Genomic DNA, 26,820 nt, shown 5'->3' on the forward strand with positions numbered 1-26,820 from the left:
CGGATCTTCGGGAGGGCAAGATAGCTAGCTCGTCTATTAGGATAGTGGCGATTTGATGTTGAGAATATTATATTTGTATTTATGTTTTTATGTAGCGCTTTGTGGATGAACATACACGTATTATAAAAGTATAATTGTTTTAAATTCATTATTTTAGTATCGTCGTAGATTTTATTTGTAGAAGTTAAAAAAGGATATTTAAAAATGGTTTTAATAATTTTATTTTGTAAAATTTGTAGTGGCGCTAATTTATTTTTGTAAGCGCTACCCCATACTTCTATTAAATACATTAGGTGAGGTTTGACTAACGTGTTGTAGATGGTGTGGCGTAATTTATGAGGAATGCAAGAAGTGATATTACGCAGAGATCTAAGAAGTGCTGATAATTTATTTTTTAGGTGGTCGATGTGATAATTCCATTTTAGAGAGCTGTCGATTCGCAAACCTAGGTATTTCTCGTGGGTTTTATGTTCTAATACAACACCGTTAATTTTAAGTGGAGCGTGTGGTGGAATAATTTTGTTCTGAGCTTTGAATTTAATATAACACGTTTTAGATATATTTATTGTTAGTAGATTGTATTGAAACCATTTATTTAATTTATTTAAATCGTTTTGTGCTTGCTTTATCATGTCATGTATAGAGGGACCAAAATAAAACAGACAGGTGTCATCCGCATAAAGTGTTAGATGACCATTTAGTTTTAAATCTTGTAAATTATTGATATAAATTAAAAAAAGCAATGGGCCTAAAATCGAACCTTGTGGTATGCCACACGTAATTGGTAAGGGAATGCTATTGTAGTTATCTATTTTAACGATTTGTGATCGATTTTTTAAATATGATTTCAGCATATCTAGTGCTTTACCAGTAATGTTAATGGATGCTAATTTCTTTATTAAAACAACAAGTATTGTAAATTCTGGTTTGAAATAATTATTGAATATAATATGTATAATACAAATATCAAGCATTATAAATAATTTAGGTACATTAAATAGCCTTCGGCGTCCATAACAAAACAAGATTTCAAAATATAGCACTGATAAAAACGTATTTACTTTTACAAGCTGTATTAATTCAGATTGTTTCTTCTTGTAAATTCATATTTAGGCTACACCATTTTTGTATTTTAACGGGTTTTAATCTCAAAATTACCACAAAATCAACTGTGAAAAAAAGCAAACAGAAATATACGGGCCGAATTGATAACCTCCTCCTTTATTTTTGAAGTCGGTTAAATATCAAAAAGGTAACAGCCCTATAGCTATACGTCATAATTTCATCGCAGGGGCTGTTTCCTAACTGTATGTAGGTACGTAGTATATATCTGTCAACTGTGATACAGGCATCGATGATTTAAACTGCTATAAAAGGTATAATGAAAAAGTCAGTTTTAAGAAGTAGCATAGTTTTCTACTAAACACGCTCTTTTGTGGGATTGTACGTTTTTAAGAGAATTGTTAAAAAAAATAACATTGAATCCACCCAACCACCATTTTGTCAATAACATAACTGAAAACATCCGACTTAATCACTAGAGAAAAAAATCAAATTCGATTCATCCGTTCGGGAACTGCTGATGACTTATCCAATGAATTTAAAATTCCTCGAATAGAGAAAGAGAAATATGTCTCATATTTTGTTATTTCTCTAAATAAGCTTATTTATTCTATAATGTATCATCTCTTTAAAATTTGTGATAAATTATATTATTGTATGTACTTAGTTAATAACAGTTCTTCACATTTGTAGATTTTTAGAAAATATATTATAATATGATACTTACTGATATAGGTACTACTTACTTAAATGATAACCAAGCACCAAAAATAGTTGAATTATATATACATATTTTAATTACTTAGAGCTTATTTTAATTATAAATGCACTCAATAAATTTTTATTTACATGTTTGAATTTTTTTAATTTCCTTGAATTAGGAAGTAATGAAACACGAAATATGTGAACTATAATTATTTATTAATATTTTTGGAATTCCACATTTACTGTAAAGTATTTATTCACAACGATAATTTTGTAAAATACAAAACATTCAATAATTATATTTTTCATAAAATTAAATTTTTGAGAGAAAGACGTATTTAACAGAGTATTTATAACAAAAAAGTATAGTGCATTGGGGTTTTAACATAATAATACTGTAATTAGACATTTACATTTTTACACTACTCTGCTCCTGTTTTAAATGAAAAATAAACAATAAATAGCAATAATAGCAAAATATCAATAAAAAAATTTAAGGATCTTTTGCCCTATGCACTATATTTTTATTATTGTGCAATATACATAGTCATCGTCAAGTTATTTAATATTGCTTCTTTGATAAGCTGTGAAAATAATAAAGAAAAGCTATAATTAAGCTTATTAACATTTTTTATGTAGTTGTACGAAAAATCCTCTCAATTTATAATCTAGTTAAGAATCTAGTATTACACCAACCTTAAAGAATAATTTAAAAACTAGATAGACGCAAAATGACATTTAAGTGGTAGAGTTACTTTTAAATTGATAATGAACACACAGTCAAAATTGATTTTAAGTTCACTGGTAAGTATAACTATAAAAACCTGTCAAAATTAAAATTATCCTTAATAATGATATTTACAACAAATCAGTCAATCAATCAATGGCATAAAAACCTACCATATGCCATGCCATTATTACATCTCATCACTATTGTGTGCATTAAGTCATCATAATAAATATAACTATATATTTGCTTGGAAATTGTATTCAAAGTTTCATGCATATACACAATATACAACAATACAACATAGCCTTTTATTTATGAGACATTATAGCTAATAATAATTTATAACAGATGGATAGGAATGAAAAGCATATAGTTAGATATTTTTATGTGTTAAATCATATTCTTAATTCTATAACAGAGTATTTCAATTATAAAAAAATTATGGGAATAATATAAAATGTGATGAAATTTTGTAATACTTTATGAGATCAAAAAACATTTTACAAGGGCAATAAACATTAATTATTATAGGACAAATTAGTAAATAATTCTTTAACCAACGGTGGGATATAAGCTAATTAAAATTACATCTTATAAATATGTTTCATTTAATGAACTTTGTTTTGATAAAGATTAATCAAATAACAGTTTTTCATTAAAATATTAAATGATGGATCAAATAGCTATTCAATAATATTTTTCGTAAATGAACATTTCTATTAGATTATTATGAAATTAGAACAAATTTGAAGCTGCCTCTTGTGATGAAAGCTTACACCCTAAATACATCCTAAGTGCTCACAAAACACAATCACAATGAAATCTAATACCATTTTACCCAAGGTAAACTTTCTAACTTTTGTACTAGGTGACTACTTAATATAAAACCTACTCAATCATCATCTAATTCAATTACAATGGGCTCAATATTTTTTGATGCTTTTGTATATTCATCCTTTAATTGAGACAACAATGTACACTTTGGTATTTTTAATTCCTCTGCTTCATCTACTAACGTTTTCAGTTTTTGCAGCCTCCCAATATCTGGTGCTGTTGGCAAGAGAATGTTCTTTGTTTCAGTCATCCACTTATCAAAACTATTAACCCTAAAATCAATAGTCTGCAACATAATGTGCAGCTCATCCATGTCATATCGGTAAAATAGAGTCTTTTTCACCACGGGACATTTACAAAATTGATCAGCATGTTGTAAACATGCCATATGTTTGCAATCTGAACATGAAACAGATGACAAAAAACATGTGGTTTTACATACTTCGCAAAGTCTTTCATCATCACCAAGCAGTTCAAAAGCCGTTCTCTGAACATTTTTTAACCCATTTTTAGCAATAAGTGCCCTTAAACGACCTTCTTCTTCTGTTGCATGGACCAACTCCTTTTGTGTTTCTAATGCAGTCTCTAAGTCTAAACGGTCCCCTTCTAAAGCCATTTTACATATCAATTCATCGTGCGAAAACACACAAAACCGTTTAAGATTTTTGTAATGACTTATACACTCTCTACCAATTTTAAGCCAATCTGGGGGAGCAAAATTAACTGCTTCAGCAAAGTTATAACCTTGGTTAAACCCTGCATGATATGCTCTAGGAAATGTGACTACAAATTCTCCAGCATTTTGATCAGTTCTATAAATAGGTACTCCTGCTGCCATTAAGATATTTGGATTCATTATTGTTACTAATTGATGGAGCAAGTCTGGCTGAGATTTGAACAAATCAGGTGCTGCAGCTTTCATAGCATTCTCTAGTAATTCTGCCCCACTCCCTGGTACTCCATACCATGTTTTAGCTTCACCCCAATGTAAATAATTGATGGAATAACTCCAGTGATCCTCATTATGCCAGCAAAATGCAGAAAAGCACATACCAACATACATCCAGGGTACAGTCATTCCAGATATATCTGCATTGATAAATCTCAATACAGAGCCATCCAGTACTGGAAGATTATTTAAATTCCACCCAGAATCAACATATTCTTGATCACCAGGGTATAAATTGATTGAAGATTTTGTTGGGAAACCAGAACCATGATCCATGGAATGTAAATCAGCTCCATATTCTACTGTGACATCTTCTTCCACTGATGATATTATCCTCCAGAATTCTTTTTCTGCTACATTTGTAGGTACCAGGTGCCCAGACATTCCAAAATAATCAGATTTAAATTTATCAGCCATTTCCCCGAACTGTTGGAGTGTATATTCAGTTTCAGCTTGTACAAAACCGAAAGCTTCAGCAGGTTTGTGTACTTCTTCTGCAATGCAACATGGACAACGCCAATCTCCATCAGGAACCACTGTCAGCGGTGGTTTTAAACAAAATGTGTGATATGTATCAGAGCACCCATTACATATTAATAACAAGTCATCTCTGTGATCCTTCTGGCAAATCGCACATATATATACAGCAAGTGGATCCAAATCATATCTAGGTCTCTTTCTGGATTTTGTGATATCGAATTCTTCATCATTCAACCCAGGCATTTTAGGGCCAGGTCCATAGCATGCTAATCGTCTTAATTCTCTGCTACGTTTTATAGCTTCATTATCTTTACTAACATCTGTTTCAACTTTTATATCAGAACCTGTCTTTGCCTTCTTAATACTAGAATGAGGTTTTTCATCAACCAAACACTCTTTTTTTGTAATGGATTCAATTGATATTTCTTTTATACTTTGCTGAACTGAATCATTTTCATCTTTGATTTCTGTTTTGGGTTCCGATTTTTTCACAGTCTTTAAAATATCAGCTTTGCTTTTTTCAAAAATTTCATATGGTAATAAAATCTTTTCATAGTTACTTCTAAGAAAATTCATTGTGTTGGCATTCTGACTATAACCCATGGCGTTTGCAATCTTTCGCCATTTTTTTGGAGTATTACAACTCTCGAAACCACCCTCTTCATCAACCCAAAATTTTAAACAATATAAATCTAATGTTTTATTTTCGATCATTGGTATTTTTAATGGCGATCCTTGAAGTTCCCAAAATTTAAGAATTTTTTCTAGAAATAACAGTTTTAGTCGAGTTATCGCTTCCAATTCATTGACTTTTTGTATTCGTGGAATAAATTTTAATTTATCCACATCCAAAGAAAAAGGTGGCTGCCATATTGCTGGCGGTTTTATTTTACATATTCCTGTTTTTTCAGCTACTGGTCGTATTTTTGCTATATATCCAAGAGGGTCTGTGAATTCTTCTAACGTAGGTTCAAAAACAGGAGCTTCAGGCGGTGGAGTGAAAGTGAACTCTGCACTTTTATGCATGGCATTTTTTTGAATGTTTTTGCTATCCATTTTATTTAACACTACAAGTTCCTCATAAAACGAAATTATCCATGTACCTATTATCAAATAATTCCACTTCCAAACATTACACGAAACAAAACACAGTCTACGTGACTTTTCGCCATGTGTAAATGGCTTCTAAAAATTTTGTACAAAATATATGCACACTCAATAATTATTGTCAACAGATCATGTTATTTAAATTCAAGTAACAATCCTTTATTTACACCATAACCATGTGGTTCATTGTAAAACACACACAAAATACGACTTTCACCTGAATTTACTTAGTTCGGCACTAAATTTTCTGTATTACTTCATAATTCACAACACACGAAAGTCGAAAATCCAAATGAAAATGTGAAATGTGATTTGTGAATAAAATAAATCGATTGTGCGATGCGACCAGCGACGGATGATAGTATTAGTTTACATTGTACGACTCGGTCAGTCGTCACGACTACGATCACGATACGATTAACTCATGTCGTAAGTCGTTCGATAATCGATTACGACTTAATATAACAACAAAGAATAGAATAACGCCCAGAATCAAGTACAAAATACGAAATGAATGAATAAACTATAAATATATTATAATGATGTAAGTACCTACAATATAAACAATGATTACTAGAAAAATATTTTGTTTTTAATTTTCTTGATGAAATAGCATAGAGGTACAGTGATGAGGAAATTCAATTAAATAAGTTTTAATTTATTAACAACATTCTTGTGATGCAAGGTTTAAACATTTTTTTTACTATTATAGCTTGAAAACGCCGCGGCCGCTTTGCCTTTGTGGTAAATTAGACTGTTTAAATGATTCAAAACCAAATATAAATCGGTTATTCGTGAGTCGCGGATTGCTCGATTGTGATGCTGAAAACAGATGATCACAGTTTCACAAAATATGTGTTCATACTAAGGTTCATACATTATAATATAGGTACCTAATTCAGATCTATAATTATTAACTCGAAATTAATTAGATCGCCAATGAATGAACGAATGGAAAATTCTTTATCGTAAATATGTCATAATACTAGTCAGCATTAGTTTTTTTAATTAATAATATTAGTAAAAACGATATTATTGCAAATTTTGTTTTCGATCTACTTTGGATGCAGCATTTAAATTATTATTTAACTTTTTTTGGTGTCATTCCTGCATCAGAAATTGTAATTCATTTTTTTCATTTTTTCCATAAACTAACATAACTAAAGAAACATAATATATTGTTATTATACGATAAGCAATTTTAGTATTAAGAGTTTTTAAATTATGTTTTCTTGGTTGGTTGTTCTTAATAAAAATAAAATAAAATATTGTACACCTTGGATACGTTGGATGTTGCAACGTTCAGTTGTATTTTTGGCTTAAAGTGTGCCTAAAGATCTCGTAACCAGGCCATTAATCTTCAAAAGAAAAAAATGAGTTATATGATTTTTGACACTTGACACCACAGGCACAGCTTGACACTGACAGATTAATAAAAAAGAGCTAAGACTTTTTTTATAATTTATATTATAAAATTTATGTTGAAGTGATCATAATATTATATTGTTATTATATTTTGTAACGTGAAGAAAATTTAGCTTGAATTAATTGATTGAAAGTATATTTAAAATGTTACATTCAGTTTATGGCGCTTGTCGTCAAAATGTTTTACAGTTCCAACAAGTAAGGTTAGGCCATAGGCTCAGAGGAAAACCGCCTATTTATAGCAGAACAATAAAAGAACGATTGGATGAATTAAATTACAAAGACGAATTAAATACAACGAAAATAGACATTGGATTCCCACCAGAGAGGTAATAAATTATAATAAATATTAATTAATTTAAAACTAAACACAGTTACTGTCAAAATAGTTTTCTGCGCCATCAAACATATTTAAATGAATATGAAAATAAACAGTAAAAGTAAATATAATTTAGTTACGTAAACAGATATCTATTTTATATGTTATAATTTCTCTCATTTCTATCCAGAAAAGCAGATGTTCGTCATGAACAAATTGAACATTTAAAGAAATTAAAAAGTGATAAACAATTAGAGAGATTAGCTAGAAATCAAAAGCTAGACATTGATTTGCAAGAAGCGAGAAAAGTTTGGTTAGAAACTTTGGGTCCTCAACATAAAAAGCAAATTGCTGACCACTATGCAATTTTTGACCACTTATATGGAGAAGGATATTTTATCCCATTTTTAAATTTAGAAGTGTTTTATGATTTAAAAGATGGATCCTGTTTGCCAGTTTACGCTGGTAATGTGATAAAACCAGCTGAGGCTTTAGAACCACCAGTTGTCTCATATGAGGCAGATGGAGATTCTTTATGGACTCTTGTCTTAACAAGTTTGGATGGTCACTTAACAGAAAGTGATAAGGAATATGTACATTGGCTAGTGGCAAATATACCTGGCAAAGATATAGGCAAGGGTGACACTATTGTGGATTATTTACAACCATTTCCATTGAAGGGTACTGGCTACCATAGATATGTATTTGTTCTATATAAACAGGATGGAAAAGTATCTTATGAACTCTCCAAAGGTGAGTGCAGTATGAGTGTTTATTAGCTTATTAGTTATCAGCATGTGATGTATATTAAAGTAAAGCCATTATAAAACTGCATAATTATCAATGACTTAGTTGCATTAACCCATTGAGCCCAAGCGGCCCAATCGGTCCCAGACACAATAGATTTTCTATTCTATAGTCTGTGGTTCCGGGGCCTGAGTCATTAAAAAGGTTAAAAAAAATTCATTTTCTTTTTTCAAAAGATTAATTAACATGAGTAGTAAGAAGTAGATTTAAGTTTTATGAAGAGTCAATCATATTTTATTCTCTAAAGATTACATAGGGGTTTGGGTAAAGTTGGTGCCGTGATTAACTTTCACGGCCAGTGATGAAACTGGATATTTTAAAAGAGCAATATATTGTGAGCTAAAGTTATTATGGACATAAATCTCGAAACATATTAGAAACAGAGATATTTGGCTTTGTATTATTCATTTACCTAGATGATTTATTATAAGATATTAGAGATTTTTAGGTTTCTCCTTTATTTATTTAAGAATTCTAATCAAAACAATGTATATGAACGCTTATATATGCAATAAATTTAAAATATTCAAGTTTCATAACTGGCCGCGAAATGTCATCAGGACACTAGCCCATATAAAAGTACCCAAACCCCTATCAGTATATATACTTACTAGCTTACCGCCCGCAGCTTCACCCGCTTTGTCTAAAACCTAATAAATTATATACTAAAACCTTCCTCTTGAATCACTCTATCCATTAAAATAAACCGAATCGAAATCCGTTGTGTAGTTTTAAAGATTTAAGCATACAAAGGGACAGAGAAAGCGACTTTGTTTTATACTATGTAGTGATAAAACAAGTGGAATGTGATTTCTAAGTTTGCAGTTTTATATTTTATCTAAATTAAATTATAATAATTATTATCTTAATAATTTAATATTGTTTAATGTTTCTTAAATTTTTTGCAATTTTATTCTAGTCACTTCCAAGTCTGCATTAGAGGATAGAACATTTGTCACAAGAGATTGGTACAAACAATATCAAGACAACATAACACCTGCAGGACTGGCATTCTATCAGTGTGACTGGGATTTAACTGTAAGAGATTTCTTCCACAATACATTGAATAAGAAGGAGCCAAGTGAGTAAAACATTATAGTTTTTTGTGAAATAAGTTTTATCATCATTTATTTCTTTTTTCACTTTCCAATTTGAGAATTTTTAAACATTAACATAATCAATAAATTTTAATGTATAATGTTAATAAATACTTTCTTTTACACTTAACTTGTGTCACTTATAAGTGCCCAATTTCTTGCAGTTTATGAATATGATTTCCCACAACCCTACATTCGACCACAAGAATGGTTCCCTCTTAGGAAGCCATTCAACTTATATATGGACAAATATAGAGATCCCAAACAAGTCAGCAAGGAATATTTATTACGCAAGCTAAAGAATGAAGACCCCTTCAAGAGCCCACCTCCACCACTGAAGTTCCCCAATGCTCAACCATTACCACATTCAATGCCGTCTTGGTTGAAACTGCACGAAAAGAAAATACGCTTAGGCTGGGGTAGAGTAAATGATGTGTAAAATAAGAATTCGTTTTTAGTTAGGTATATAGTAAAATGAGTAATAAATAATAAGAAAATTATAATCTTTGTATTATTTCTTGCCGTAAATCTTGCTCACACTTGCTTTGATCTGAAGAACATTTTGCCATATATTTAACACTAGCTGCGCTTCGCGGTTTCACCCGCGTGGCTGTGCTCCTGTTGCTCTAAGCGTGATGATATATAGCCAATAGCCTTCCTCGATGAATGGGCTATCAAATACGGAAAGAACTTTTCAAAAGTAGTTCCTGAGATTAGCGCGTTCAAACAAACTCTTCAGCTATAATATTGGTATATAGATTTTTCAATATTCTGTCAACAGTCCTTTCGTTTCTTATAAAATATGAATAATAAATTTTTTGCGCCAATGTTCCTCTTGGAGGGACTTGGGTCTATACCGGACTTTATAAAACTGCGTGCGGTTAGCGTATTCCTGAGATATGTCGTTGTGATACGGTGTAAATGCGTATAGCTCCAGTATGGAACATGCTACCAGTCCCCAAGAGTGAAAGCGTTGCAAATGAATCCACATGTACTTACGAGAACGCGTACAAATAAATGTACGCGCTATCCATATAATACGCAGGTTAATAATCGTCTGCTAGTTGCTACTTTATAATCAATTCAATCCTTAGATCATTACGTCTTAATGATCTATTGAATCACATTGAAAATATTTAAGACACTGTACTTTGATATTTATATGATGCAGAAATATCATGTGTGTGAAATTATGTTATTAAATGGGTCCTTTGGGTTAGAAAAATTCCAATTTAATTGAAAAATATTTATTGATAAACCAAAAATTTAAAGGTACATATAATCAGACTTTATAACAGACACCTAATGAATAAAATATTTTGTAATGCATAATTTGCAGATTTGAAGTATCAATGTAGCAAATAAACAAGCACAATTTGAATAAACAAAATAATGATGACTTTTACAGAGCACCTGCCAATTAAAGCACTTCGTATTTTTTAATACAATGATAGGATATTTAATATCATGACTTAAAGTTATATTTTTATATAAATGCATCAAATATATCATATTAAAACATAAAATTCAATCACTTGTACACATACACAAATACACGAAGATACTATTTCGGTTGTTATGGTTAAAAGTTAACTTCATATTTCACGAAACCTTATAAAATAGTGGATAGCCAACAGTCAATAACATGTAGGTAATGATATTAGTATATACGTGAAAAAGTGTGTATGCACAAGCAATTTTAGGCCTTATTATATTTTGCGATGTTGTTCTGCTGATTAGGTTATAAGGTATGTAATAATCGAGTTTTCGTAAGTTCTAGAACACTGCAAATATTTCATTTTTAATTTAACACACTAGACTATAAAATGCGACATAATATACTTAGTACATTAACAAGTACAGACATTAAGATATTTTTTTATTTAGAATGCATTTTTTGGACAAGAATAAACGACTAGTATAACCTAAAACAATCGAATGTTTGAGATAGTTCTCGAAAGAATTGAAAGATAGTTTCATCAGTTTAATTCCGTGTTTAGTCGAGTCCTACGTCATCGTCACACGGCTTCGATGTGGCTCCAGCCGGTGGAGCTCCGCCCATGAAATCTGAAAAATAACAAAATAAGTAAGTTTATTTTAGTGTGTTTTAGGGGCAGGTGTATTTTATTACTATTTCAACTGTACTCTACTTCTTAGATAGATAAACAGTTTTCTATATGTGCCAATATTTTTATGAAATACTTAATGCAGGATCCCTTGCTATTGCGCTTAATTTATTCATACATTAGATTTATTACTTGTTCGAACAAAATAAGTTCCGAAAAATTCATTCACTTGTGAAAAAGGGTACAATTTTCTTGTGTTTATTTATTTGGCGCAGTTATGGGTTACTACTAACTAGTAAATAAACGAGCATAATTTCCTTCATGCAATAGGATCATAATATGCAGATTATTGTTTGAACTTACTCGGAGGGATGCCTTGTCCGCCAAATTTCTTTTGGAACATTTCAAACGCAGCTGCTACCTTGGGATTGTTTTGGTATTTCACGAAATTAGCTGGGTTTGAGGAAACATCATAGATCGCTTTGGTTACTTCTGGATCCTGTCAATATTCATAAAAATGTATGTTTATTAAAAGAGTATGAATCAAAAAAGGATTTAAATCATATCCTGCAACATAATAATTATACATATTGCAAGCATGACAAAGACAGAGTAAGGCATAAAAATTTGTAAATATAAGGTAATCATCATAAAGCATTTCTAAATGTGTCTCAAAGATTGGTAATTAGAGGGCAAACAGATACTTATAGAACAGCACTCATACATGCATAACATAACCTTATGAATTATGAGTGCTTTATATGCAAAAACAAACAATAGATGCAAAATCTGTTAAATGACTGAACACGTTTGTTTTTTTTTGTTTACCTTAAATAATGCCATCATCTCAGGGTCGAGGAGCAGTTTAGTTAAGTCGAAGGGCATGCCTCCGGGCGGGGTTGGCATACCTCCAGCGGCTTCCGCTTGCTCCTTTGCGGTTTGGGCGTGCGCCTCTTGCGCTTTGCGGGCGCGACGCAGCTTCTCACGGTGCTGAAATGGGTGTAGTAAAACTTGGTTAAATTTATATTAAACTTTGGCAATAATTATGAAATGCCACGTGTTATATTTCTAGTTTACTAGTTTCTTTCCATTACTGTCATGCAATGTATTGGAAGTAGTCCAAAAGAATATCTGTATTAAGTAATTATTGATATTGATTGTAACACTATCAAGAGCTTTAAAAATGTGGCTTTTAATGAAGAGGCTTGGCCAACTCACTGCTATTTTAAAAGTGAAAAAATTATATTACTTTGCTGAAATAAAATCTGTTAATCATACCTCCTTGTCTTCCTTCCTGCGCTGCCTACTGAGTTTGTGTTGACGGATTTTATCAGCGTTTGGCTTGATTTCATTCAACCATTCATTGACTTGGTCATCATAGTCAATCTTAAGAGATTCACAAAGATCATGCGAGGCATTTTCAAAAGAGCCAAGGAGCCTGAAATTAAATTTATAATTAATAAGTATATTATATTAATTGTAAGACTGACGAAATTTAGTTTTTTTTGCGCATAATAGTATTCAATATTTTTTTTTCTCTTCAAATAAAAAATAGTACAAGTACTAAAGTTACCTTAAAATATCGCTGAATATCTGAAAATTGATAGATTGCGATGATGAAGAACAAAAAAAGAAGTACTCAGGTGAACTTGTTCTTATTGTATTGAATATTGATCATTAAAAAATTGTTATTTCCCAAACGCCACATAAAGACATAAATTTGCAATTAATTTTTTTGAAAAATGTATTAAATATTGTATATATTGTTACCTATAGGCACGGCCACGGAATTTGTAAGCAGCTGCACTGTCACAGTTTAACTCCAATGCATGGGAGCAATCCTTGATGCATGCATGCAGTTTGTTCTGTTTCAGGAATGCCTGAAATCATTTATTAGTCAGCATTTTAATTTGTATTTTTTACTATTTACATACATAGTATAATTTGGTTTCTAACTTTCTAGTTAAAATAAACATGAAACCTCTTATTTTTTTTAAAGTGCACTTAGTTGTGGTCAGCTTTTATTTTGCTCAACAAAAAAAACTGACATTACCTTTGACCCATTTTTAATTAAATGAATGAATGCCTTTTACATTCCAAGTACAATAAGAACTGTGGTATTCAATTTAGCATACAATGAACTCACTTGAGCCCTTTTTGCAAAGAGCAAAGCACTCTGTGGGTTTAGTTTAATAGCTTCTGTGTATAAAGCAATGGCTTCTTCATATTCCTGATTTGAGAAAGCCTCCATTGCCACTGAGCGCTTCTCATCAGACTGATCTCTCTCTTCGTCAGTTACTTCTTTTGATGGATCTCCCATTTCCTGAGTAGCTTCTGAATCTGCACTTGTTATTACTCCTAACAAGAAAATTACAAATAAGTTATAGTATACTATATAGAATTCATCAATTTCATAATAATGTTGCACATGCAACTGTTTAATTTTCCAAATACAAATTATATCATTGTATAATTAGCTTATTATGTTTGCAATTACAATAGTAAATAAGTATTGTGAACAGGAAATATTTTTTAAATTTCACTTTTAATTAATACTCAATGATTAATAAAAAGTTAGGTTTGTTTGTCAATTAAAAAGTGACAAATGCTAGTGATCAGATAACGATAAGCAATAACACATAAAGTAGCTTTATTCATATTATGTACATAAAAAGAAGTTAGTTAATAACATTATTGGTAGTTGAATAATTTAGTTTGCTCAGAAACATTAAAAAAACATTTCAAAAATATTACCTTCCATATCAAGTTCTAGATCAGATTCGGCATCAGACTCTTCGGATTGCTCGGGTTTAGCGGCATTTTCTTCAAAATGACTTGTAGGAGGATGACTAGTGAAAAAACATTAAATCCGTAAATATTTAAAAAAAACCAGAGTTATGTGTTTACTAAAGGTGTTCATAATACAAATGGCAAGAAATATTTTTACTATATAAAATATATCTGTATACAAACATAGAATTAAAATGAATAAAACTTTACTTACCCATCTCCAGAAGCTGTAAATGGCTTAGAACCAAAGGTAGCGGTTGGCAAAATGACGCCGAGTGACACCAAATAATCTTTGAAAAATGCCAATTTCGGATGATGGAGGATGAGAGGTTGGGCTTTACAGAGCTCAACGAAGGCATTTAGCTGCGTTAGCTGCTCTTCGTTAAATGGACAACTCATTTTTGTTGGAGTGTTATGCTGCCGGTATCAATATAAAAACAATATTTTTTAATAAATATACAAAAATAGAAGGCATCAATCATTTGAGTTATTTGCTCTTGTTAATACGTGTACTTACGTCTTTTCCGCAAATAAATAATCACTAAATAATGAAAGATTAATGAATAATTTAAGAATATTCTTGAAAAAACGTCGTACTTTGAAGTTTGGCAAATGACAACCGTGAACCGCAAAAATTAAAATTAAAAATGAAAATTCTTGTTTGTGGTATTGTGCATTTTTGTGCGAAGATACTAGGTTTTTTGAATTTATATTATCTTTGTCATATAGAATTATTATATTCTATAAAAATAGTATTTTTTTTTCAAATATAGTGAAATCACTGGATAACTAAAACATTCAACTTTTCATTAAACATTATTTTTTCACGTCATTGTCTGTATCGGATTTGGTGGGTCGCCTGATGGTAAGCGTTAGGTACCACTTCCACAAAAGCATAAGGTCATATTTTACAGGCAACTTTGCAGCTCTACTTAAGGAGGGAATAAATACGGGCCACCGGCTTCCCCATTCACCGATGAAACACAGTACCATTCGAATGCTACTATTTCACTTACTTGCTCTGTGCTATTTCACTACTAAAACTAGCATCTTACGAATATATTCTATAGAAATTAAAAGCCAAATTTCATTATTATTATAAACATAAGACTAATAAATAAAATATATACAATAATATTACCTATTATTTTGTACAACACCGATTTTAAAGATATTATTAATACAGTTTGATTCACAAATTCACACAGATACTTACTAGGTACAGTAGTTACTACAGTTGATTACAATAATGTATGCCTAAAATTACGCATTAATAATTTTAGGCATACAGTATTGTAATCAACAAGGTAATCAACGCTGCGCTGCGGCTGGTCTAAACCTGGTCCCAGAGTACCTAATAATTTTATAACCATAATCTCTCCACATATATAATATATAACATTATCGTTTCTACTTTCTAATGAGTTGATTTGGTTTTTTTTCTTCAAGGCGCAACGGAGCGATTTTATGGTAGATATAAAATATTTTTTGTTGTTTGGAAATAGTTTGGAGTCTAGAGAGTGACAGGCTATACTTTGTACCGCAGTGAAACATATTTTAATTTCCCATTTCCATGGGAAATTCTTTTGACAACACGCAGGCAAAGCCGCATAAAGCTAATTATGTAGGTACCTACCTATATGTTTGTAATTGTCCACTTATGAGTTATGAATAATAGCTATGTTGCTTCTTTTTAATTTTCTGAGTTTATGGCGAAATATTACTTAGGTAACTACCTAGGGTAATTGCGCCAGTTCGCGTCCACTTAGTGCAGTTGGAAAGTTTGAAGGAGAAAATAAAAATGTTCCAGAACAAATTTCAACGCAAAATTTATGTAACGTGTTCATTACATAGTCTATTTTAAGATTTACTTTCAATTGTGTTGGAAATATCATGTGGTTTTTATTTATCTAGACAAATAGCAGAATTTAGCGTTTTACCCAGTTTGCGTCCAAAAATTCCTTTTTGCGTCCACCCGTGGACCAGTTCGCGTCCACCAGCTTAGAAAAGGAATTAAGAGTGTATTGGGTGATATTTTATCAGATAAATGCAAATAAAAATTAGATTTTAATAAATTATTTATTTACGAATATAGTTATTTAATAAAAACCGGCCAAATGCGAGTGGGACTCGCATACCGAGGGTTCCGTATTAACCTGTCTTTTTTTCATATGTTTTAACTGTAAATGATTATTTTTTCAATGTTTCCCTTATTTGTGCTATAATATAAGACGTTGCTTCGTACAAGTGTCTGTGTTCACGTAAAGTACCTACCCTGTAGGTTTTGATTCCCTTGCGAATGTCGAAATTTGCGAAAATTTGCAGCATAAACGGCTGTATCTTTTGATTGCTTTGGCTTATAAGTTTGATTTTTTCACTGCTTCAAGGGACCGTAGACTTGAGTATTCAAAATAAATTTCAGCTTTATACCTCTACGCGTTACTGAGAAAAAGGGTCTTGACAGAAAGACAGACCGGCAGACGGACATACAGACGGACGGATATCAAAGTGATCCTACAAGGATTCCGGTTTTTCCTTTTGAGGTTCGGAACCCTAAAATCAACATTATTATTAATATAATTCACTGTGTAAGGAAACTGGAAAAACTTAATTATATTTATCTTCTCATCATTATTAGAACCAAAAATTAACAAAAAACAAAGTTACGTTATGTAAATAAATAATAATCAGTTCTATTAAGATTACCTAAATACCCTATTTTTTAGTTTCTAATGAATTAAATTTCTTTTTTGTTTATATTATTTTCTTAACCACAGACTTATTGACTCTCATTCTCAAAAATACTGGTCTCATTCTTAGAATACCCATTTTAAAATGAAAAAATAGCATAAAAATTTGCTAATTTGAATGAAAATTTAAATTATCAACTTGTGGTCTTAGTCAAAAATTTACAATCTATTTTAAATTACATATTTTAACAAACAATTCATTGCTACGTAATGAAAAACAATGTGGACGCAATATGTTCTATTGTTATGCACTACAGGTATAGTTTGCGCCCACCGTGGACGCAAAATGGAAGTTGTACAAATTCGGTGTAGTAATTCGCGTCCACCTTATTTTAGCTATTAATTGTAAAAGAAATAAGCTTATTTATAATCCATATTATTCCATGTTTTGTTAGCAAAGCAAAGAAACAGTTACATATTCAAAAATTCACATTTAACAATAAGATACTTACCGTCAAACGCGACGCTGCGCACTATTTTTTTCTCAAAATCCCGCGCGTTTTAGCTCTCTCGTTTAATAGCCAAAATTAAATATATTTTTTTAATAGGATAGGCGGTGCGCAGCCATATTTTGAATATGTGTGCATGTCTCTTATACGTTGAGCTATTATCGGAAATTTTTCTTATTACAATTTTACATAAAGTATACTTATTTTCGTGAATTTTCTAAAAGATATCCGCAAAATGGACGCGAATAGGCAGGTGGACGCGAACAGGCGCAATGACCCTATATCTTGAAAAAAAAAAATTCATATAACTAACTAGTTATGTACCTAAGTATTTATTTTATTAACGGAAGCTAAAAAAATATACATAAGTCTAAGTGATACATAATAAAGCAAATATTATGTAAGTAATTCTAAAATTACGATGAGATAAGTTAAAATTTCCTTTTCAATATTTTAATAACTATTAAGGTTGCTCTGTAGGCTGTTCGGTTCACCAGCGTACTGAATATGTATCGTTCATCGTGTTCTGATCTTCATTTACGGTAATTACTATACCGTTTACCGTGAGCTTAAAAGTGATGGCATCGTCATAATGGGTATACCAACCTACAGACCGGCTCGGTTATTTTGGTGATTAATTCCTATCATTACGTTATTATAAAAGACATTAAGTATTACCGCAGCAATGTAAGTATTCGATCGGGGTCAACATTTTTGTAATACATTGTTACCTCCAGTCGTGTAGCAAGGTTCTTTCAACGGTATCAAGTTTGGTGCCATTCAAAATTATTATTATTTGTGTTGTCAAAATATTCCGGAAATGCTTATAAGGTGCATAATATTATGCGCTGTTTTGGGTAAGATTATTTACTTATTTACTTTCAATACGGAATTTAATAAGATATAACCATGATATTATTATAACTATCTACCTATATGAATCCCGTGTGTTGAAACAGGTTCTATATAGGTAAGAAGGTATTTAATATTTATGTTTATATTATGCAGAGACGGACGAGATTTCCATTATTGAAATAACCGCCTTAATCGTGCATATAATTTTATTACGAATGTTTTTACTTTAAAACGTTAAAGATATAGATAGTAATAAAACCAATTTTAGCCAATTTATTGTAAATGAAACTTAATTTTAAAGAGTAAACGCGGTATCTATGTCTTACACTAACCATATAATAGGTAATTATTGTGAAATAAGTAGGTATATTTTGTGGTTTGAATGAATACTTTACAAATACCTACCGACGGTCTATGTCTTGAAGTAATATTATCAATGAAAGTGTAATGTAATTAAAGGGTGAATTTCTGTATATAAGAAACAATTCTTTGCATACATTAAAAATTGGAACTCATCTATTTTATTGGCGAATGTTATGGGCAGAATTTTTGAAACGTTTTAAGAATATTTTTCAATTTCACAAGTTCGATTGGGGAGGGGGAGGGGACTGTGACTCTGTACTAGATTAACAGTAGGTACCTAGTTATTTATTAAATTGTTATAAGTCGGTAAACTATCCGTATGCTCTACTGCTCCAGCCTCCCGATCTGATACTGGATAAAAATAAGCCTATGTTACCCATGAGAAGTAGGTAGGTAAGGTAAGCCTATTAGAGTAGTTTTAAATAGGTATATTCGTTATACAAAAAATTTGAATCTTTATTCTTTATAATAGTGGAATAGTGGAATAGTGACGACGACGTGTAATCACGGTGATACTTTTTCTAATATTGAATACATTAAAAGTAGGTATGATAATATATATCGTACCTATTTCCTATGAACCTTTCATTCATGAATAATTTTCGAGATGTCTGTTAACTATATTGATGAGTTAGTAAGCGCGTTGAACAATTATTATTAAAGCCAGTGTCATATGATTACATTCTACATGTAGGTATAAAACATATTGCTTCTTTGTTCACAAAGCTGTCAACCTGTCGCAGTGGTATACCTAATACGCTTCGTTAATAAATATTTAATATATATCAAACACAACTTTTAATCATAAATTAAGGCCTATGTATTAATATTGACATTCATTTAAAAATAACATATTTTGCTTTTACAGTGCAAATAAGAAGTCAGAATTTTGGCAGGAAGGGTTTCTTCGATTTGGACAACGTAATAGGCAATCTTTTTCCTAATTTACAACCAGGTGCGGCGGGAAATCCGTCGGCAAATTACCCAGGTGCCCCTACTAATTACCCAATTAATGGTGGTCAGGTAATTTTTTAATTTGAAATTAATTTATTCCAATTATTTAGTACATAAGATTATTAAAGTTATAATTGAATCATTGAAATGTATTACGTTACAAATAAACAGTTTTATTGACGGTCATTAATCGACGGTTTAAATATTAACAAAAAGGATAGGTACTTTAGGAAATTCCAGGATAAATGCTGTAATAAAATAACTTATTCACGAAATGAAGAACCCATTCGGTACTTAATATAAATAATAAGAAGCATTAGTCACGCAATATCCTTCTCTAGTCCGACCAAAATAGACATTTGAAATAACGAAAAACACCGGACAGCTAAATTTTGATGAGACTTTAGGTTCACCATTCACTTAAACTTCCCTACTCCCAAATTCCCCATTGATCCTGTTTGTGCGAAAAAGTTTTTCGGGTTAATTTATAATGTCTGCTTTTTTTTCGAAAACGGTAAGTCTAATGAAAAGTAAACCTCCGACAAAAATATCCTTTCTACTAAAATGGTCACCATTTTTGAGAATTTTTCTGAATATGTAAAATCCTGTAAAATATAGTCGAATACCAAATCAAGTTTAAACTTTAAAACTAATACAAAAACGCAATTTTAAATACATAAAGACATTATCGCTGACAAATTCATAAATATTTCTTTTTATCTTGAGAGTAATTATTTATAATTACCGAAATAATAATGGCATTTCTATCTTCTGCGGTAAAATTACGTGTACCTAGTTTAATTAAGGTAGTGATTACTAATCACATTTAAAATTATTTTTTTGATAGGCAGGCCAAGTCCTAGGATAGTACTAAACTCTTTTGGGAAGCATAAATACGGATTGGAAATAATTCTATTAGTTTAATCTTTTAAAATAATTTTACAGACGAATAATCCCCAAGGAAATATTTGGAATAATGGAAACGGCAATCCCGGAGTGAATTATCCAGCTAATTCACAATATTACCCAGGCAACGGAATTCAGGTGAATTTTATTCGAATCTTTTGTCAATTTCTTATTCTGTTGCTATAATTGGTAATAATAAAACTTATATTCTAGTTTCTATGTTGTATTTTAATGAAGTAACGACTTATAAAATGTTTAATATTCATTTATATTTGCGGGGATGGTATTTTCTTAGATTGTAATTATCTACATTATAAAATGTATTAAGTACGTTTGAAATATTTAATTTCAAACTCTTCTTTCCTTTACGTTATTTTATAAATTCGATGAAAAAGTATCTCATTTTTATAAAATTAAACACCAATAAATACTTTTATGGATAAGCTATTTTCTATCTTTATTATGAGTTACCTATGGCTGTGACATAGGACATAGTAGGTAAATTAGGTTTTATTTGGTAGGGAATTTATAAAAAATTGCCAGTTTCAATAAATAAAACTTATAATTTAAAAATCATTGTACCTGTTTTTTTTTATTATAGACAAGGTGGCCTCCACGAAACCCTGGGAATTTAAATAATTGGAACAACCCCGGTTCTTCCGCCGGGTTACCTTCTAACGGAATACAAGTACGTAACATTGTATTATATTTTGTTTGTTGAGAAAATTTGCAATAATTTACATATATGAATATTTTGAGGTCAATTACCAAAATCCTTCCCGACCAATTGGAGTTGGAACAAATCAGGTAACTTTTATACTTATGTTGCACGGGGATTATAATTCATTAGGCGGGTCCACACAGCGCGAAGCCAGCGGAGATTTTGCTGCGCGAAGCAGATCGGTCAGTATAGACCCGCCTTTCTTCATTCATTAGCTTTTGGTATATCTATAACCACGTTGACTAAATAATTAAATATATTTAGAATTGTTTTCCCCAATGTGAGTAGCGAACCTTGTACCTACTTTACGAATCATTTCAATAACCTACAAATCAGTGAAAATATTAATATGTTGTAGATAAATATACTTATTAGAAAATGAAATAAAACAACTCGTTCTAAGTATGTAGAGTCGTGGGTTGCGTTAAAAACGCTTCGTTGAACACGAGTGTCTTCGATTGGTGGTACTGAAGGCTACTAGAGATTTGTAATGAAATCTCTTAATCGGATACGGTTCAATAAACGTCGAATTTTCACATACATCCAAAAAACTTACCGAACTCATTTACATTTCCTTTTTAACTAGAGTGGTAGAAATTAGAATAATTTAATATATTAAACATTAAGCATAATTTAATGCAAATGAGTAACAACTAAGGTAATTGGATAGAATTAATTGTAACATTGCAATGGTAATAGCTTCTAGCTTTTAAAACATTAACCAAGTAATTAAACTTTACTAATAGCACTAATAGTGCGCCGTCTAGAGTAACAAAGCGGAGGTACACATTATATAGAAGTAATACCTAATTATCATTACCATATGCATAATATCTACTCGGTGTGTTTTAATTTATGCTCATTGTAACATTACCTACTATGATTGTTTATTTAGATGGTATGTAGTATGAGCTAAGATATTTGAAATTTGTTCTATAATTAAGGAATTAAATCAATTTCTAACAAATTCCAAGAAACCAATGTTTGATTATTAAGATATACTTAGGTATATTTTTCAGTTTTCGTAGATTCTGATTAAGCTTGTTAATCGCAAGATTTAGTTAACTTATTTTAATAATTTAATGAATATATTTATGAATAGCTGTTAGACAAATACATTTTATTAGTAAAATCTATTTATATAATATTTCATAATGACTTTGCATACGTGTCACGAAAGGATCTATGCTAATTATAATAACAGAGTAAATTAAATAATGAAGTAATTATACAATACCCAAACTATTGGATGTTTGGGTACTGCAGGTACAATATTGTCCGTATCATGTTTATCTTTGTTTCTTCACTTCTTAGGGGAGGCCACAGTATCCGGGATCAGGAAGTAATTGGAATGGGGCTAATTCCAACTACCCAAATGTGCAGACTGTACCTGGCAATGTACAGGTAATGTGTAAATAATATTATATAGTATTATATTGTCTGTGGTAAATAGTGTAGCGATAATGTTTTTATTTATTTATTTATTTACATCACAAAGAACTTACTGTAATTACAGGATTCTAACCTAATTCGACAGTTTTCTTTTAGAAATGTTACAAGAATCACGTAAGCTTCTGGACAATTAAATACCACAAGTTCTATTAACATTGTTAAAAAAATTCTAAGCCTCATTTTTTACTATTTTAGGATAGACCATATCCAGGGCAAGGTTATGTCGGACAAAATCCAAGTGTGAATTTTCCGGGAAATAATCAATACCCCAATAATAATAATAACGATAAACTGCAGGTAATATTTAAAACAACAACCCATATATTATATTTTAAAAGAAATATAATAAAAAATATAAAAAAAAGTCTGCCCGTCATCACGTGGGAATTATTACAATCGAAAGTTGAACATTTTTCACCAAGAATTTTTTTGCTTTCAGAAACTTAACCCTAATTATCCAGGTGCAAGAAATAATTGGAATAATGGGGCTGTAAATCCGGGTATTAATTATCTTGGGAACACGCAGACTTATCCAGCAAATGGAATTCAGGTAACTTTTGTAATTAACTCAACTTTTCATTAATGAGATTCATTCTCGAAGAAATGGCACATATCTCGCTCAATTTCGCGTGAAACCTTGCTGAACTCCCTTTTGATTTAACAAAGTAACATATTAATTGGTGTTATTAATTGAGATGTAGGCACATAAATTACGTATTCTCAACAAATGACGTAAGTTTACTCTTAAGGTTACAATATTGAAGAGATAAATTTTAATTATCTAATACATGTGTTTATTAATGGTAAATGATTGCATATTTAAACTGAACTTGGTATAGTTAAACGAAGTTAGGGCCATTACTATTTAAATTTGTTTAAAAAGATAACATAATTATAATATTGCTTTAGGGTCCAAATTCTGTTGCATCTCAACCTTGGAATCCAAATAATAGGCTACAAAATTTGCAAACCGGAGAAACGGGGTTGGGACTTCAAAATAATCAAAACCAAATAAACGCCCCCGGTAACACATTTGAAGGTTTTCCGAATGAAGGTCAAGCGTTTGGTCAACAAACACCTGGCTTCAACCGGGGGCCCGCTCAGGAAAGTCCTTTCAATACTGGTAAGTATCAACAAATATTATTTTGCACAATTTCGTCTACATTTATCGCTTGTCTCGAAGTTTTAGAATTTTAGCTTTACTAATTAATTAATTGATCTATCTGTACGTTTTAAGTATTATAATAGATTCGTAGTAATTTGTTTTTATTTTCGACGTAAGTTTAAAAAGATGCGAGTATAGTTCAAAATAATTAATTCGTTTTGAAGTCAGACATTTACTTCAAAAATGTCTGTCATTGTATGGAGTAAGGTAGTAAATTTGAGTAAAAGCTGTAAGTTGCTGTAATTGTACGTTAAAACCAATTTGGGCCTCTGTATTTTATAGTTTGTCAACGTACCAATTTTTCTCGGAGAAACTAGTAAATACTGTTGGTGGAAGGTGGAAGGCATAATTGATAACTTACATTATATAAATAGCTCTACATAATATAACGTAAAATCATTGCAAACATTTTCATTTGCATATACAATAAAAGTTATCAGAGCGAAATATTTAACTGAAAAAACTAAGACTGAAAGTCGTTACTTACAGCTAGAAGATTGAGCAATTTTTCGTAGGAATTTCGAAGTTATTGAATGGCTATGCAATTTTTCTCCGCAGGTTTTCGACACGAAGCTTTACAATACCCCAATCAAAGCGGGTTGACGGATGATTCTGCCAGTACTGATAAGGTGGCTATTTTAGGCCATCCCGTGATAATATCGAATATTACACCGCCAGCAGAATTCAAAAGGTCAGAATTAACTTTTAACACAGGTACACCTACTACCTACCTACCCAATGATATCATAGTGAAACTACCAGAATAGCCACATTCCTCAATAAGTTCGATTATGTAGTACCTACATTATTGGATAATATTGTACATACATACTAATATCGGATTAAATGACAATAAATAGTAATTGTTGATAAATATTTCGATGACTAGTAGGATTCAATGAATGCCTGGTTAAATTTTTTCACAAATTCAAATTTGCAACAGAATTTAAATCCTGACTGACCTATTTATGAATTGCGTGCTAAAATGCAAACGGTTAACTATTTTTAATTTAGGGATTAATTATCTTGGTCGGAATTTATGCAAAATCGTTCAAACTTGCAGGAGTTTGTATATAAAATAACATTTTTAAAGCGCGGCATGATCAGTGAGATTAAGCTGCACAATGCCTTGCAGCTGTAGTTAAAAAATGCAACCTCGGGCTAAATTCGCTTCTTTGCATTGCTAACGAGAGATGAACTTTTCCTTTCGTGTAATTTTTTGTCGTAAGATAAGCTTGGTAACCTCGTTCTTACGACATTTTTTCGTTTCAAGATGTCCATTTATTTAATATACCTACTTTGGTAGATATACGGCGAAATGTACGCTCCATTCACAGGCTCCATTTATTCACGGCGTATAAAATTTGCCATAACTTATGCAAAGTAATTAGTAGTGAAATAAATTTCCATATTATGCATATTGCAAATTATTCAAAAGTACGCGCAGTGCTCACATAAAGTATTTTAGAGCTTAAGATAGCTCATTTACGATTCAGTTTAATTAATACATGTACAGAAAAAGCTGCAAATTATAATGATACAAAAGCAACGCGACTATATTAATTTAAATAGTTTTAAATTCCTTATTTCTATTGAACTTGCATTGCACAAATAAATAAAACTTTGAGTATTATTTATTTCAATACTAGCTTTCCACCCGCGGCATCGCTCGCGCAGTCAAAGAAAAACCCGCATAGTTCCCGTTCCCGTGGGATTTCCGGGATAAAACCTATCCTATGTCCTTTCTCGGGTATCAAAATATCTCTATACCAAATTTCATGCAAATTGGTTCAGTAGTTAAGGCGTGATTGAGTAACAGACAGACAGACAGACAGAGTTACTTTCGCATTTATAATATTAGTATGGATTCAAAACCAAACATGACACAATAGAGTTACAGTGGTTGTCGGTTTGATGTAATTTCGTTATTTGCGATTTCGTGTTAGCGAGATGCTTTTGAACAATTGGCGAATACATTATGTAGAATTCACAGATGTACGAATCAGACGTTTCCAATTGCGTTTCCACGTATAATTAGTACAAACATAGTATATCCATGGTTTGCAATTAAATTCAATCCTTTATTTGTTCATGAGTAGGAAAATCTATATTTTTTTATATAGATTTTCCATATGTATTGGATGTATATTTTTGAATGTTAAAGTTGGTACGTCAATAAAAGGTGGATTTGAACGATAGACAGATGATTGATCAGAAACATTTTTATCCACAACCACAATTTATAATTACCTTGATATGAACGCTGTTACAAGGGTAATTAATTCTCGAAAGTTTTGATTACTTACCTATTTAATTAATGAAAAAATATGTTCTATAAAATAGATTATAATTATTCTATTTGATACCAGGGGACCTTTAGACCCGACTCAATGTGTGCAAGACTGTCCGACGAGCACGAGGTATGAGCCGGTGTGTGGAAGCGATAATATAACTTATTATAATCGGGAGAAGTTTGAATGTGCTGTAAAGTGTGGTGTTGGTACGTATCCTTGTGATTATTAATGTTCGTTTGTATGTTCTGTTTTTGTCAAACCACTGCAGCTATTTTGATGATTTTTCGTAGACTAGATGTGATGTTTCCAGCGAAAGTAAAACTTGATAAATGTGGCTATTTAATTGAAGCACTTTATTAGGTTTTAAAGCATTTTTAATTTCTTTGTCAACTATAAGTATAATAACGTAAAGTATGTTTTTTTACAGATGTCATGATTGTAAGAAAGGGCCCATGTGATGCATAATGGTGTAACCATCAAAATAATACATTAATATTGTCAATCCTTTTCTTATTGAATAAAAATAAAAAACGTTCATGC

At 31.1% G+C, this 26,820-nt stretch overlaps 4 protein-coding genes across 7 annotated transcripts; 2 read left to right on the top strand and 2 right to left on the bottom strand.

The window, feature by feature from the left end:
• Positions 1 to 1,964: 1,964 nt before the first annotated feature.
• On the bottom strand, positions 1,965 to 6,242 carry LOC123693545 (lysine-specific demethylase lid-like). The gene has a single exon (XM_045638706.1). The coding sequence runs from the start codon at positions 5,814 to 5,816 to the stop codon at positions 3,390 to 3,392; it is 2,427 nt and encodes an 808-aa protein (XP_045494662.1). The 5' UTR covers positions 5,817 to 6,242; the 3' UTR covers positions 1,965 to 3,389.
• A 1,031-nt stretch (positions 6,243 to 7,273) lies between these two features.
• Positions 7,274 to 10,018, top strand: LOC123693546 (39S ribosomal protein L38, mitochondrial). Its single transcript, XM_045638707.1, has 4 exons — positions 7,274 to 7,621; positions 7,802 to 8,364; positions 9,338 to 9,499; positions 9,680 to 10,018. The coding sequence occupies exons 1-4, from the start codon at positions 7,437 to 7,439 to the stop codon at positions 9,952 to 9,954; spliced, it is 1,185 nt and encodes a 394-aa protein (XP_045494663.1). The 5' UTR covers positions 7,274 to 7,436; the 3' UTR covers positions 9,955 to 10,018.
• Positions 10,019 to 10,746: 728 nt separating this feature from the next.
• LOC123693547 (putative protein FAM10A4) lies at positions 10,747 to 15,006 on the bottom strand. Its single transcript, XM_045638708.1, has 9 exons — positions 14,889 to 15,006; positions 14,586 to 14,788; positions 14,336 to 14,430; positions 13,728 to 13,939; positions 13,352 to 13,461; positions 12,860 to 13,019; positions 12,410 to 12,571; positions 11,945 to 12,080; positions 10,747 to 11,582 (listed from the first exon to the last, which is right to left on the bottom strand). The coding sequence occupies exons 2-9, from the start codon at positions 14,768 to 14,770 to the stop codon at positions 11,512 to 11,514; spliced, it is 1,131 nt and encodes a 376-aa protein (XP_045494664.1). The 5' UTR covers positions 14,771 to 14,788; positions 14,889 to 15,006; the 3' UTR covers positions 10,747 to 11,511.
• Positions 15,007 to 18,185: 3,179 nt separating this feature from the next.
• LOC123693760 (GATA zinc finger domain-containing protein 14-like) lies at positions 18,186 to 26,815 on the top strand. Of its 4 annotated transcripts, XM_045638966.1 has the most exons (11): positions 18,186 to 18,427; positions 19,657 to 19,811; positions 20,688 to 20,786; positions 21,250 to 21,336; positions 22,684 to 22,773; positions 23,017 to 23,118; positions 23,261 to 23,371; positions 23,731 to 23,944; positions 24,545 to 24,677; positions 26,356 to 26,486; positions 26,708 to 26,815. In XM_045638966.1, the coding sequence occupies exons 1-11, from the start codon at positions 18,391 to 18,393 to the stop codon at positions 26,743 to 26,745; spliced, it is 1,197 nt and encodes a 398-aa protein (XP_045494922.1). In that variant the 5' UTR covers positions 18,186 to 18,390; the 3' UTR covers positions 26,746 to 26,815. The 4 variants fall into 4 exon arrangements, with proteins under 4 accessions (XP_045494922.1, XP_045494926.1, XP_045494925.1 ...); XM_045638970.1 differs by lacking the exon at positions 26,356 to 26,486; XM_045638969.1 differs by lacking the exon at positions 23,017 to 23,118.
• The last annotated feature ends 5 nt before the right edge of the window (positions 26,816 to 26,820 follow it).

Source organism: Colias croceus, chromosome 8 (assembly GCF_905220415.1).
Source record: "Colias croceus chromosome 8, ilColCroc2.1".
Lineage (NCBI taxonomy): Eukaryota > Metazoa > Arthropoda > Insecta > Lepidoptera > Pieridae > Colias > Colias croceus.

Excerpts from the sequence above, each read along its gene's own strand:
- LOC123693545 (XM_045638706.1), bottom strand. The coding sequence starts at position 5,816 with ATGGATAGCAAAAACATTCAAAAAAATGCCATGCATAAAAGTGCAGAG.
- LOC123693546 (XM_045638707.1), top strand. The coding sequence starts at position 7,437 with ATGTTACATTCAGTTTATGGCGCTTGTCGTCAAAATGTTTTACAGTTC. Across the intron at positions 7,622-7,801 it reads ATTGGATTCCCACCAGAGAG|AAAAGCAGATGTTCGTCATG; the intron begins GTAATAAATTAT and ends ATTTCTATCCAG. Across the intron at positions 8,365-9,337 it reads ATCTTATGAACTCTCCAAAG|TCACTTCCAAGTCTGCATTA; the intron begins GTGAGTGCAGTA and ends ATTTTATTCTAG.
- LOC123693547 (XM_045638708.1), bottom strand. The coding sequence starts at position 14,770 with ATGAGTTGTCCATTTAACGAAGAGCAGCTAACGCAGCTAAATGCCTTC. Across the intron at positions 12,572-12,859 it reads GCAGGAAGGAAGACAAGGAG|CACCGTGAGAAGCTGCGTCG; the intron begins GTATGATTAACA and ends CACCCATTTCAG. Across the intron at positions 12,081-12,409 it reads AGATGATGGCATTATTTAAG|GATCCAGAAGTAACCAAAGC; the intron begins GTAAACAAAAAA and ends GAATATTGACAG.
- LOC123693760 (XM_045638966.1), top strand. The coding sequence starts at position 18,391 with ATGCTTATAAGGTGCATAATATTATGCGCTGTTTTGG. Across the intron at positions 19,812-20,687 it reads ACCCAATTAATGGTGGTCAG|ACGAATAATCCCCAAGGAAA; the intron begins GTAATTTTTTAA and ends ATAATTTTACAG. Across the intron at positions 23,119-23,260 it reads ATAATAACGATAAACTGCAG|AAACTTAACCCTAATTATCC; the intron begins GTAATATTTAAA and ends TTTTGCTTTCAG.